At 41.5% G+C, this 12,937-nt stretch overlaps 1 protein-coding gene across 2 annotated transcripts in view; it reads right to left on the reverse strand.

Annotated features, from left to right (window-relative positions):
• The window catches only part of slc30a6 (solute carrier family 30 member 6), a 64,811-nt gene that overhangs the window by 17,830 nt on the left and 34,044 nt on the right, over window positions 1-12,937 (reverse strand). The window contains exons 1-5 of one of the 2 annotated variants that reach the window (XM_060916871.1): window positions 10,249-10,968; window positions 10,088-10,123; window positions 9,517-9,611; window positions 5,854-5,902; window positions 4,709-4,828 (exon numbers count right to left, since the gene is read on the reverse strand). In XM_060916871.1, coding sequence (XP_060772854.1) covers window positions 4,709-4,828; window positions 5,854-5,902; window positions 9,517-9,611; window positions 10,088-10,110 — 287 coding nt within the window. In that variant the 5' untranslated portion in view covers window positions 10,111-10,123; window positions 10,249-10,968. Of the gene's footprint in view, window positions 1-4,708; window positions 4,829-5,853; window positions 5,903-9,516; window positions 9,612-10,087; window positions 10,124-10,248; window positions 10,969-12,937 lie in introns of those variants that run through there. The other variant, XM_060916870.1, reaches the window with a different exon arrangement.

Here is a 12,937-nt window from a genome sequence, read left to right on the forward strand (position 1 = left end):
AGTACATTACAGCGCAATGTGAAGTAGCATAAGAACATTTAAGTCAAGAGTTTAATTGATGTATTTCGTTCATTACCGTTTATCCAAGCAAGTGTGCATCCACGACACAATTAATTACTGAGCCCACAACAAGCGTCCTGACAAACTCCCTACAGTATTACAGCCTACTAGCACCATATCACACCTGGCGTGTTTAAATGTTCAAATAGCGCTTTATAAAGTTACCTAACATATACAAGTGCAATGCGCTTTTTGAGCATGAGTCACGTCATGAAGTTTACTCATCACCATAACAAATAGCCAGTAGGCTTGCGCTAGCCTACAGAACACAAACACTACGTTTTATTTCATCTTCCCTTGACCACCTCTGTGTATGGCTGTCATTCTACTGTTCGAGTAGAACTACTGACACATTCACAACGTTTCCAGACGGGGATTTAAAAATGACTGCAGCCTACGTTATGCTGGGAACTGCTTACTATGGACAACATTACATGTAGTTTCAGCGAGACTAGTTGGTTGTAGGCTAATTCAAGTGCTTCCTTCCGTAAGCTAAGTTTGCCTGGCTACACCGATGCAAATGGACAATTTTAACGAGTAGTAGATGAAGAATGTAAACATATAATGTTGTGCTTTTGCAACTTGTGTGTTTGTGACTTATTGCGGCAAAAGCAGCGTGTCCTTACCTTGAAGTGGGATCTGCTTCTGCCCGAGTGCCCATACGGCCGCCTTGAAACAGTTCACAGCGTTTAGCTACACGTGTCGATTGGCTATATCTCTTGTGCCAAACAAATCAGATGTTGTGGTGGGCGGGACCCTGTTCTTGAACTCAGAGAGGCGAGTGCAGGAAAGGACGTGCAGTGACAGTCGCGTTAGGAACGAAATGGCTGCAAAAAGGCATGTTATTGGCATATCGGTGGAAATTATGGCCGATACCGATAACCCTAAAAATGCAGAATATCGGCCCGATATATCAGCCAGGATGATTATCGGTCGACCCCTAGTGAAAATCTGATTATGTTTTAGGTCATATTTATGCAGAAATATAGACAATTCTAAAGGATTCACAAACTTTCAAGCCTTCCACCCCCCCATATCATACTTGCCAACTTTTCAAAATTCTCATGGGGGAGAAAAGTGCGTGAACAACATTTTCAATTGGATGAGGATATGATGCGTGGTTGAAACGATAAAAACAGTGGATCCCAATTAATTGCAAACCACATGAAATTTATACAATTAGAGTTTTTGAATTGTTTATATTGTTCTATCAGTTACTATAGGTTAGGGGATTCATGTATTAGGCATGAGAGAGCTCAGAGTGAAAAATCTGAAATAATACTCGTCTTGAATTTTAATATAACAGTGAAAGGGAAGTCTTAAATCAGATTTTGAGCTGAAAAATCTCATGCCTGAATATTGTATACATACAGAGACCCACAGAAAACAACAAGTGATGCTTTAGAAGAATGTTTATAATTTCTTAAAATAGTCACAGTGAATGAAAGTATTATTGGATTGCATCAAATGTGTTTTCCTTCTGTAAGCTCATGTAAAAATACAGAGAACTATAATATCATACATAAATTAAATTTTAATAAGATTTGACCAAAATAGCAACAACTCAAATACTGCACTGTCTTAGTACTACTAAAATGCATCACTCTCACTAAACACTTTCCAACAGAATTTTTAAAAAGCACTAGAAATCCTATCGGAATGCATCAAAGGAATTTGCAAACTTTGAAAGTTTTCAAACAAAATTTAAAAACGGCACTATAAATACTACCATACTATCAGAATAGCACTAAGACACGACCACGCTATTCAAATACACTCAAACAAATTCTCTGTCATGCAAAATTTCACTAAACACTTTAGAAGTTGTACAGTTGGTTTCGGAAATGGTATGGAAGACTAGTTTGATTTCACACTTTTATGTTCATTATATTCTGATTTAAGGTATCTTTACCTTAAAATGTGTAACTGGCTGGTCGAACATTTGCTTATCCATGGAAACTCATTCTCCCATGCAACCTGGTATTGGGTTTAGTGGCCATGATGAATGACTGCTTGTAAAAAAAAAAAAAAATGTCGGACAGCCTGGGTGAATCCTACATTATGGAAGTGACCGTCATTCTGCTCGTTGATTGGTTAAAATAAAAAAATCAGTTGACGTCAGCAGTGTTTCTCATACGATTCTGATTGGACATAAATCGGAAGTATTTTTAACTTGGCGCTAGGGATTCCCCAAAACCGGGAGATTATCCAGTTTTTAACAAATACGATCGGGAGGCAGGAGACGGAGGCTAAAATCGGGAGGGTATGTAATCACTTAATAAAAGGGTTTATTTTGTCTGATCTTTGCTAATTTATCTTTAGTCTTTGCCAAATCACTAGATTTTATAATTTAAATTTTTTTGCAGGCTGATATTACTTTACCGAAGTGTAGGATAGGTCAATGCAAATAAAATGTGTTGTTTTAGATACTATAAACTCATCTTAAAGACTTTATTCTTTTCTCCCAAATAAAGAGCAATCATTATCAAGAACTAGTGATTGTTTTTTTTCTGCCCACTCTTCTTCCCAGTTTGATCACCTGCTACTCTCGGATACTGGATTCTCGTGATCAGAGCAGGATGCTTGCAAAGAGCATTTCGTGCAAGGAGGACATGTTTCTCCTTTGACTTACGCAGAACGTTGAAGACTGCTGCTTCGATTTCATTGCTCTGTGGACATAGGATCCTTTCGAGCCAAAGTCTAACTTTGTTTTTGGCCCACACACCAACCAGCGCTCCCTGGTTGTACTGTAGGAGTATGACGGTTACCTCTGGGAAGAGCGATATGCTTCAAAGTGAAGCAGTCAAATGCTGCATCACAGGGCAGCACAAGACACTCGTAGGAAAGTGCCATCAACCTTCTTCCACATACATGAGCTCAACTGGCGAGACACGCCTACCTGGCGAACAAGGCCGATTTGCTCTTCAGGCTCCTGGGATTCAAACTCATACAGCCAGTGTTACAATACGCCAGGTTTGTAGTACTCGAGTCCGACTCGTGTCCTAATTTTAAGGACTTGTGACTTGACTTGAGTACTGATGACTCGGACTCGTACACTAACTGCATTCGGACTTGTAAATTGGAGACGGGAACTCGGGTTTTTTCTTTATTTTTTTGTAACATGCTATAATAATTTGGCATAAGGTGTTGATATCGACATTAAATTTTTATACTAATTTCGTACAAGAGAATGCACATTCACCTGTTCAGGAACAAACTAACGTTAAATGGCGCTAAAACGCCTGGAGAGAACACCCCTAGGATTGTCCGCTTTGCTTATACCGTACAGACTTCTCGTGCAGTGGGGGGAAAAAAAAATGCATTGCTCTGTGTTCCATATGTAAAAGAACTATCGCGGAGACGACGGGGACGACCTCGAACTTCAATCGTCATTTGGTAAGACTCCACCCAGAGAAGGACGTAACACGCTATATTAATTTTCCTGTTGATAGCGGGGCTTGCTGACTGACGAACTAGCGAGTTTTAACCCTCTCTCTCATGTTACTTGCCCTGTTGATAGTGGGTGGGGCTTGCTGAGCGATGAACAAGCTTTTTATCTGTAGCCGATTAACTAAAACGGGGCAAGTAACATCCAACGCGGTAGTGGAGACGCTTTCGCATAAAGGCAGCAACAGTCACCGTTAAATGGTGCGGTTGGAGTCTCGTTCTTGGATTCGACTCGGATCAATAGTGGACTCGACTCGAAATTTTCTTTAAAATTTTTTTTTCGAACATGTATAAAAAAAAAGTAACTATTTGTACATACAAAAGAAAGAAAACGAGAAATTAAAAAAATAAAGAAAATAACAGCGCTAAGACATTACAAAACACCGCACATCGTTCGAAAAAGGAGTGGGAAGAAGTACAATACTTTTTTAATTTCCCACCCCTTTTTAACTACCCCGAAATCCAAACTACACTAATACACCTATAAAAATATATACCATATACACACACACACACACTTCATAAATATCTATATAAATATATAATTACAAAAATAAATATCTACTACATACCTATCCCTGCAAATATGAATATATAAACTATCCCCATAAATAAATATATACCATATACTAAGTTAGTTCTAATATAACAAATCAACCCTATTCTATTTATCCCTCATCATCCTCCGTTAACATACTTCCTCTTCAATACACTTGTTTAAAAATATTTTTTGTACCTTTTTTTTAGACAGATTTATATTTGCACTTTGTTTTATTTCTGTCTCCAGTCTGTTCCATAAAATGACTTGGGCTTGAACACTGGGGACTTGAGGTTTTGTGACTCGACTAGAACACTGCAATATGCTGCACAGCACTTAATCTATAGGCACGGGTTGACAAACTGAAATGCAGGGTGATGGTTTTCACAATAAAAGGAGAGCCCTGGTACTTAAACTAGAGAAATGTGTGTAATTTCTTGCTGCACACCATACTTTGCATTTCATATACTACCGGGTTACCTGTTAAAATGTGAGGTTTTTTCAATTTGTTAATTTTTCTTCAAAGTTGCCAGAAATACAAAGAAAAAAAATGCATGTGTTAGTTCAGAGCTACAGAAGAAGCATAAATATTGGTCAGATATTTATAGTAGCTCAGTTGTACCTAGGAAATGACATGTGCAAGAAATATTTGAAAGCTCTTACTTAATTTCAATGAGCATGTAAGTAATTCCAAGAGCAAACGCTCCAGCCAGGTTGATCAGGACGAAGGGGTTCATTCGCGGCAAAAGAATGCTGCTCAGTGCTGGGACGATCCCACACAGACTGCAAATAAAAAAATTAAAAAAAAACAGTGCAATGACCACAAAGCTCTCCGGGTTAAAATAATTCCACTGCAACAGTGAACGTGCCGCAAATCTAAAATCATCTCACTGGTGCACTCATACGATCATAGTAGAAGCCATGCGTTGGGATTCCTTCACAGGGGCAAACCCTAGCTGCCTTGCCTTCTACTGTATAATCCTGCATCCTTTGTGATGGAAAACATGGGATTATAGTAGAGCAAACAAATAGTTGATATATGTTACATAAAACCTCAATCCAGGCATTAAAACCACTCTTGTGAGCAGAGGGTGAGATATGCCAGGTTTTCACTTGGTAAATCACACAAAGTCTATCATGATGGCGAAATAACCACATCACCGTTCGGTAATTTGACCATTCTCAAGCTGAACCTTCACAGCTAACGTCTCACCAACTCACATGGAGTCCTCAAATGACCAAGGAAGGGGGGGAAAAAGTATCACTTTAAAAAATTATGGTGAGCATTAATATTACACAAAGATGTGTGACATTTTTTTTTTTTTTAACTGATACTTTCTGTGCAATTACTGCACATCTTTACATCATACTACTACTTTGGACTGGCAGCAGAATTATTTCCTTCCTAGGAAGGAAAAACAAATTGAGAAAGCTCAGACTGAGGGGACAAGGCTGATGCAGGGGGAAGGGTCCCGTGACCCCAGTAATCACGCCAGCTGTGAAGTCACGGAAATCCATGACCGGCATGACCTTCAATTGTAGCTCTGCCCTTAAGGTCATAAGGGTAATTTTAGGAAACCTGAAGACGGAAAGCCTGAAGACCGTTTTGTACACAGCACGTTCGTGCGAGCGCTCTCATTTTCACAAGTTTGCTTGTGCGTATCGGCATATCTCGGCTGTAATCGTCTCTAAATGACAAATTCAGTGTCTTCCTGGACAAATTAGTCTCTGAAAGTCACAGCATTCCATTTCAGACTTGAAAGATAAGGATCATTCCAGATGGATGACGTGGTGAAAAAGGATCTTACCTTTGACTCAGGTCAGCCACATGCTCCTGGAGCCAACTGGTGCTGGCAGCTGTTGGAAGGAGGGGGAGGGGGGAAAAAAAAAGGAAAAAGAAAGATTGATTGTAAAAGAAAAATCCAGACGCAGGTCTGCATTTGTGGGAAAATGAGGTAACTAGCCATTTTGTCACCTGATCAGGCCAGGGTCGAATCTAAGGCATTAAACTCCCTGCGTGAGATTCTCATTCAGTCAGTCAGGCATACAGACACTTATAATATCCAGCAAGTAAACATCTCATTATCTGTAGCCGCTTTATCCTGTTCTACAGGGTCGCAGGCAAGCTGGAGCCTATCCCAGCTGACTACGGGCGAAAGGCGGGGTACACCCTGGACAAGTCGCCAGGTCATCACAGGGCTGACACATAGACACAGACAACCATTCACACTCACATTCACACCTACGCTCAATTTAGAGTCACCAGTTAACCTAACCTGCATGTCTTTGGACTGTGGGGGAAACCGGAGCACCCAGAGGAAACCCACGCGGACACGGGGAGAACATGCAAACTCCGCACAGAAAGGCCCTCGCCGGCCACGGGGCTCGAACCCAGGACCTTCTTGCTGTGAGGCGACAGTGCTAACCACTACACCACCGTGCCGCCGCTTCCACACCATATTGGACCCAAAAAAAAGAAAAAAAAATCTTCATCACTTCATGGAAACCAGTGCTGTAGTCGAGTCACTAAACCTCACGTCCGAGTCCAGTCTCGAGTCCCCAGTGTTCAAGTCTGAGTCATGTCCAAGTCATTTAAAAAAATAAATAATAATAATTTTAAAAAATCGAGCCGAGTCCACCATTGATCCGAGTCGAGAACAAGACTCCAACAACCGCACCATTTGACGGTGGCTGTTTCAGCGCCATTAACATTAGTTTGTTCCTGAACATGACGCATGAACAGGTGAATGTGCTTCTCTTTATCAGTGAGCGCGAAATATTCTGTCAGAGATGGCTGGGAGACAAACGCAAGTGCAGAATGTGTGTTTATTAATACAAGTGAAGAGGGTAAACAATCCAGAACGGCAGGCAAAATCGTAAAACCGTGGATCACTTGCAGGATCCGGGGGTACAAAGGTGTAACATATGAGAAAAATTAACAATTTCACAAAGTCACTTAGGGCGGCACGGTGGTGTAGTAGTTAGTGCTGTCGCCTCACAGCAAGAAGGTCTGGGTTCGAGCCCCGTGGCCGGTGAGGGCCTTTCTGTGTGAAGTTTTCATGTTCTCCCCGTGTCCGTGTGGGTTTCCTCCGGGTGCTCCGGTTTCCCCCACAGTCCAAAGACATGCAGGTTAGGTTAACTGGTGACTCTAAATTGAGCGTAGGTGTGAATGTGAGTGTGAATGGTTGTCTGTGTCTATGTGTCAGCCCTGTGATGACCTGGCGACTTGTCCAGGGTGTACCCCATCTTTCGCCCGTAGTCAGCTGGGATAGGCTCCAGCTTGCCTGCGACCCTGTAGAACAGGATAAAGCGGCTAGAGATAATGAGATGTTTACTTGCTGGATATTATAAGTGTCTGTATGCCTGACTGACTGAATGAGAATCTCACCCAGGGAGTTTAATGCCTTAGATTCGACCCTGGCCTGATCAGGTGACAAAATGGCTAGTTACCTCATTTACCTCATAGGCTCCAGCTTGCCTGCGACCCTGTAGAACAGGATAAAGCGGCTACAGATAATGAGATGAGATGAGACAACGTCACTTATCAGTCATCAGAATATTGATTATTTATTCGATTTGATCATGAGAACACATTTTAGGTCATTTTGAGAGATTATCTATTATATTATTCATTTTAACTAATACCCAGAATGCATTGCCAGTATGGTCTTTGACATTTTCACATTTATTGTCTTTTCTTCAAGTTCTTTTTCCCCCGCTTTTTTTTTTCTCTCCTCCAAATCGCAACTGAATTCGTAGAACCTTCCATTGTGATGATGTTTTGCAAACGAAGCGTAAAAAGTCACGCAACGCTTAGCAAGGCTATTCGTCACATCTATTGTTATTAGAGGTACCATTATATTAAAGTGCATATTCTGGACCAATTTCGTGTTTTTTTATATGAAAGTATGTCCCTTTACACACTCATCCAGAAGGGTAATTTTGCACAAGGCCATCTGTCTACAGCAGAAAAAAATAAAATAAAATGCGTCTGGAGCCAGATTCGTGACGTTACCTGCGGAAGCGCCACCAGGCTGCGAGAGCTTTGCACGGTTTCAGTGCACAGCCTGTGTAGACCAAGCGCTCCCATTTCTCTCTCATTGTCCGGTCTTTTGGGAAACGACGAGTACTAATCCCATCAAGATTGGTGTTGCTACACCCTCCTACGATACATCTGTTAACCATTTTAATAATTACGCGATAACATTGAAGAAATTTGCAGAAAACCACCAGGTCGTTTTCTCATAAACAAACCAGCGCTGACGTAGGATTCAGAGGGAGGTGTCCCGCACGCGACGTCACGAAAATCAGTGTTTGCCGGGAAATCCAAACGCCAAGTTTTTTCAGAGGCGGACCAAGTCGCCTCAAATGGCTTGATTTCAACTGAATTTTTCTGGCGCCTAATGTGCCATATAACACGGGAAGGACTTTCCTCTTTGTACTGACTTTCAGTGAGTGGTCAGGGCAGCAAGTGAATTCCTGTAGATCTAGAACAGCATGGAGTTTCTGGGCGCCCAAAACTGTTTGTACGCCTCGTGAACGCTATCTCGCCATCCGGACAGGACACGAGTTATCAGTCAGATCCGAATGTAGCGACACTGTCATAGCCTTGCTGTCACAGGGTCCCCGCTTTGGCACGAGTACTCAAGGAGACCAGACATGTCTAGACAGTTGCCACAGCAACGGGGTTAATTAGTCCACAGAGTATTCATAAAATCAGCTGGTCTACTAAAAGTGATGGGTTTCGCAGAAGCCAAATAAGGAAAGTCCCGAATAGGTGATACCAACCTACAGGATGAAGGGATGCTGCAGGGTTTAATAAGGGAAAACAAAGGCACGCAAGCGGGCTGTTTATTCACACTACTCTCTCCTTTTCTTCCTTGTAAATAGTCAAAGGACTCCCATCATAACTGGGGGGGGGGGCATAGCCCCCCAAACAATTTTAGGGGGCAGTCGCTCCCCGCCACTGAACTGATTTTATTATTTCCACCTGAAACAGACTGTTTAGACAAGACTGCTCACTCAATTCATGCAAGATTTTGTTTTTCTTAGACAACCCACTCAACTGAGGGAGGACACTTTTTTTTGAACAGTGCACATATAGACTGAATGGCACATTTACTGCGTTTGCTCCGTCCTGCTCTTCTTTTGTATCTACTTCAACTTTACAGGATTACCCGAGATGCTCAGTTCATCATATGTAAAGAGTAAAACAGAATTCTGACATAGATCAAGAAAAAAATCAAGTCAACTTATTTCACTCATTGTGCTTGGTGATGCAGAAAGAGTCTGCGTCATTGTAAACCTGGTTGCAGCCAGGTTTCATCCGTATGCTCTTGGTCTTATTACAGTTTTATAATTATACAAACTGATCTCTTACCTTCAGATAAACTTGGTTTGCAAAATTAATAGTTTCTTACAAATTATTATTTACAACAACAACAAAAAAAAAGGAATGAAAAGAAACCTACCTTCAGAAACGTAGACAAAGGGCTTGTTCTTGATTGAAAGGAGAGTCAGCAGGTTGAAAAACAGAGCCACGAAGGTCCCGACTAAAAGGCGCCCCCTACAGGGTAGCGACATAATGCAAATTGACAATAAGTCAAACATCAAAACATTTTTAGTTGTTCAAATCCAACAAACCAAGTAGGTCAGGAAGGAATTACGCTTAACGGATTAGACGTGACAGGTGGTCTAAAACATTACAGTGTTATCCAAATGCATGACAAGATTATTGAAAGAGTCTTAACAAAAATGTGTCACAGACGGACTGCATGTTTACAAGTTGAAAATTCATAAAAAAAAAAAAAGGAAGGACGACAGATATGACCATTAATTTTTGTTTGGAGAAACAGAGAATGACTAGCTGAAAATCCCATTAGGGGAGCGGAGTGGATTAACGCTCTCGGTGCGGACTCGGCTGGAACGCTGAGGTTAGCCGTCTCTTGGCGTCGTTGTTGGATGGGGTGCTGTGTATATGTGCACGCTTGGGAACAAGACCGCGTGTAGTTGTGCACAAAATGAAAAGGAATGAGAGCTTACGTGTGCACCTCTGGCTGCTCCATGAAACGTTCCACGCTGCAAAGAGGACATGACACTTATCACTACTCTCGAAGCACCATCACAATACATTATACACAATTATCATGTACATGACCAAAAAAAAACCTGAACACACATTTATAAGAATAATAATCCGAAACCTGGAATGCCGCTGAATTGGATGGTTTATGGGGCAGGAATATGTAGCATTAAGGTCTGATAAACATTCTCGCAGGTCTGAAATGTTCCTATGCACAGGACTCTGTAGTTGCTGTGACTGATCAAAGGGAGAAATTCAATTATGCTAAGAGTTCTACACACAAAGTTATGTTTGTCGAGCGCTCACATTTAGCAAATCAGCATACCCTGAGCAGAAAGGCAGGGAATGCAATGCTACTCGCTATTCAGTACAAGAAGCTTTCATTACACAGCACCAGTCAAAAGTTTGGACACACCCAAGTCAATGGTCTTTATTAACTACTTTAAGACACAAAGTGTCTTGTAATGATGGATGCCGTTTCTCTTTACTTAGGCCAAGTTTACATTAGACCGTATCTGTCTCGTTTTCTTCGCGGATGCACTGTCCGTTTACATTAAACCACCTGGAAACGCCGGGAAACGGGAATCCGCCAGGGTCCACGTATTCAATCTAGATCGTGTCGAAGTACAGAAACACCAAAGAAAGAATAGGTATCCCTAAACTTTTGACTGGTACATGCCAATATCTGATATGTAAAAGGAAAGCAGGACAGTGAAATAAGGGCTCTCAAACTTTTAGCATCTAAGGACCATATTATTATTACAAAAAAACAACAACCTCAAAACATGCATGCACACACCCCAGTCATACATTAGGCTCCTTGCTGAAATGTGTGTGTGTGTGTGTGGGGGGGGGGGGGGGGGGGGGAATAATTATATATACACATACATACACACACACATACACACACACATTATTTACCAGCTGGGAGGTCCGTATCGTGAAATACCGTGACCGAGGTCTTGAAAGTACTGAGCGAGGCCCTCTGGGCCGAGGTCACAGTATTTCACCATACGGACCGACCTTAAGCTGGTAAATAACATATTTATTTTTTTCTTTACCAAATTCTAACAGAAAACGAGAGCACCCGAAAGGGAAAACCGAGCCAAGCTGCTATTTTAAATCCTCATTCACGGCTGTAATGAAAATGGCTTCCTCTTCGGTATACAAGTGCACTTCCATGGCAGGAAAAAAAAAACTACATTTTGCCACCTATGTAGTCCCCTATAAGTCCTTAAAGTAGATAAAGAGAACCCAGTTAAACAAATGAGACAAAAATATTATACTTGATCATTTATTTATTGAGGGAAATGATCCAATATTACATATCTGTGAGTGGCAAAAGTATGTGAACCTCTAGGATTAGCAGTTAATTTGAATGTGAAATTAGTCAGGTGTTTTCAATCAATGGGATGACAATCAGGTGTGAGTGGGCACCCTGTTTTATTTAAAGAACAGGGATCTATCAAAGTCTGATCTTCATAACACACGTTTGTGGAAGTGGATCATGGCACGAACAAAGGAGATTTCCGAGGACCTCAGAAAAAGCGTTGTTGATGCTCATCAGGCTGGAAAAGGTTACAAAACCATCTCTAAAGAGTTTGGACTCCACCAATCCACAGTCAGACAGATTGTGTACAAATGGAGGAAATTCAAGACCATTGTTACCCTCCCCAGGAGTGGTCGACCAACAAAGATCACTCCAAGAGCAAGGCATGTAATAGTCGGCGAGGTCACAAAGGACCCCACAGCAACTTCTAAGCAACTGAAGGCCTCTCTCACATTGGCTAATGTTCATGAGTCCACCATCAGGAGAACACTGAACAACAAATGGTGTGCATGGCAGGGTTGCAAGGAGAAAGCCACTGCTCTCCAAAAAGAACATTGCTGCTCGTCTGCAGTTTGCTAAAGATCACGTGGACAAGCCAGAAGGCTACTGGAAAAACGTCTTAGGGTCAGATGAGACCATAATAGAACTTTTTGGTTTAAATGAGAAGCGTTATGTTTGGAGAAAGGAAAACACTGCATTCCAGCATAAGAACCTTATCCCATCTGTGAAACATGGTGGTGGTAGTATCATGGTTTGGGGCTGTTTTGCTGCATCTGGGCCAGGACGGCTTGCCATCGTTGATGGAACAATGAATTCTGAATTATAGCAGCGAATTCTAAAGGAAAATGTCAGGACGTCTGTCCATGAACTGAATCTCAAGAGAAGGTGGGTCATGCAGCAAGACAACAACCCTAAGCACACAAGTCGTTCTACCAAAGAATGGTTAAAGAAGAATAAAGTTAATGTTTTGGAATGGCCAAGTCAAAATTCTGACCTTAATCCAATGGAAATGCTGTGGAAGGACCTGAAGCGAGCAGTTCATGTAAGGAAACCCACCACCATCCCAGAGTTGAAGCTGTTCTGTATGGAGGAATGGGCTAAAATTCCTCCAAGCCGGTGTGCAGGACTGATCAACAGTTACTGGGAAAATTTAGTTGCAGTTATTGCTGCACAAGGGGGTCACACCAGATACTGAAAGCAAAGGTTCACATACTTTTGCCACTCACAGATATGTAATATTGGATCATTTTCCTCAATAAATAATTAAATGACCAAGTACAATATTTTGTCTCATTTGTTTAACTGGATTCTATTTATCTACTTTTAGGACTTGGGTGAAAATCTGATGTTTTAGGTCATATTTATGCAGAAACAGAAAATTCTAAAGGGTTCACAAACTTTCAAGCACCACTGTATAAAGATGCGACAAGTGATACACATGTAAGCGCTACTCCAATTTATATTGCAGTTACAAATGCAT

Source organism: Neoarius graeffei, chromosome 3 (assembly GCF_027579695.1).
Source record: "Neoarius graeffei isolate fNeoGra1 chromosome 3, fNeoGra1.pri, whole genome shotgun sequence".
Taxonomy (NCBI): Eukaryota; Metazoa; Chordata; class Actinopteri; order Siluriformes; family Ariidae; genus Neoarius; species Neoarius graeffei.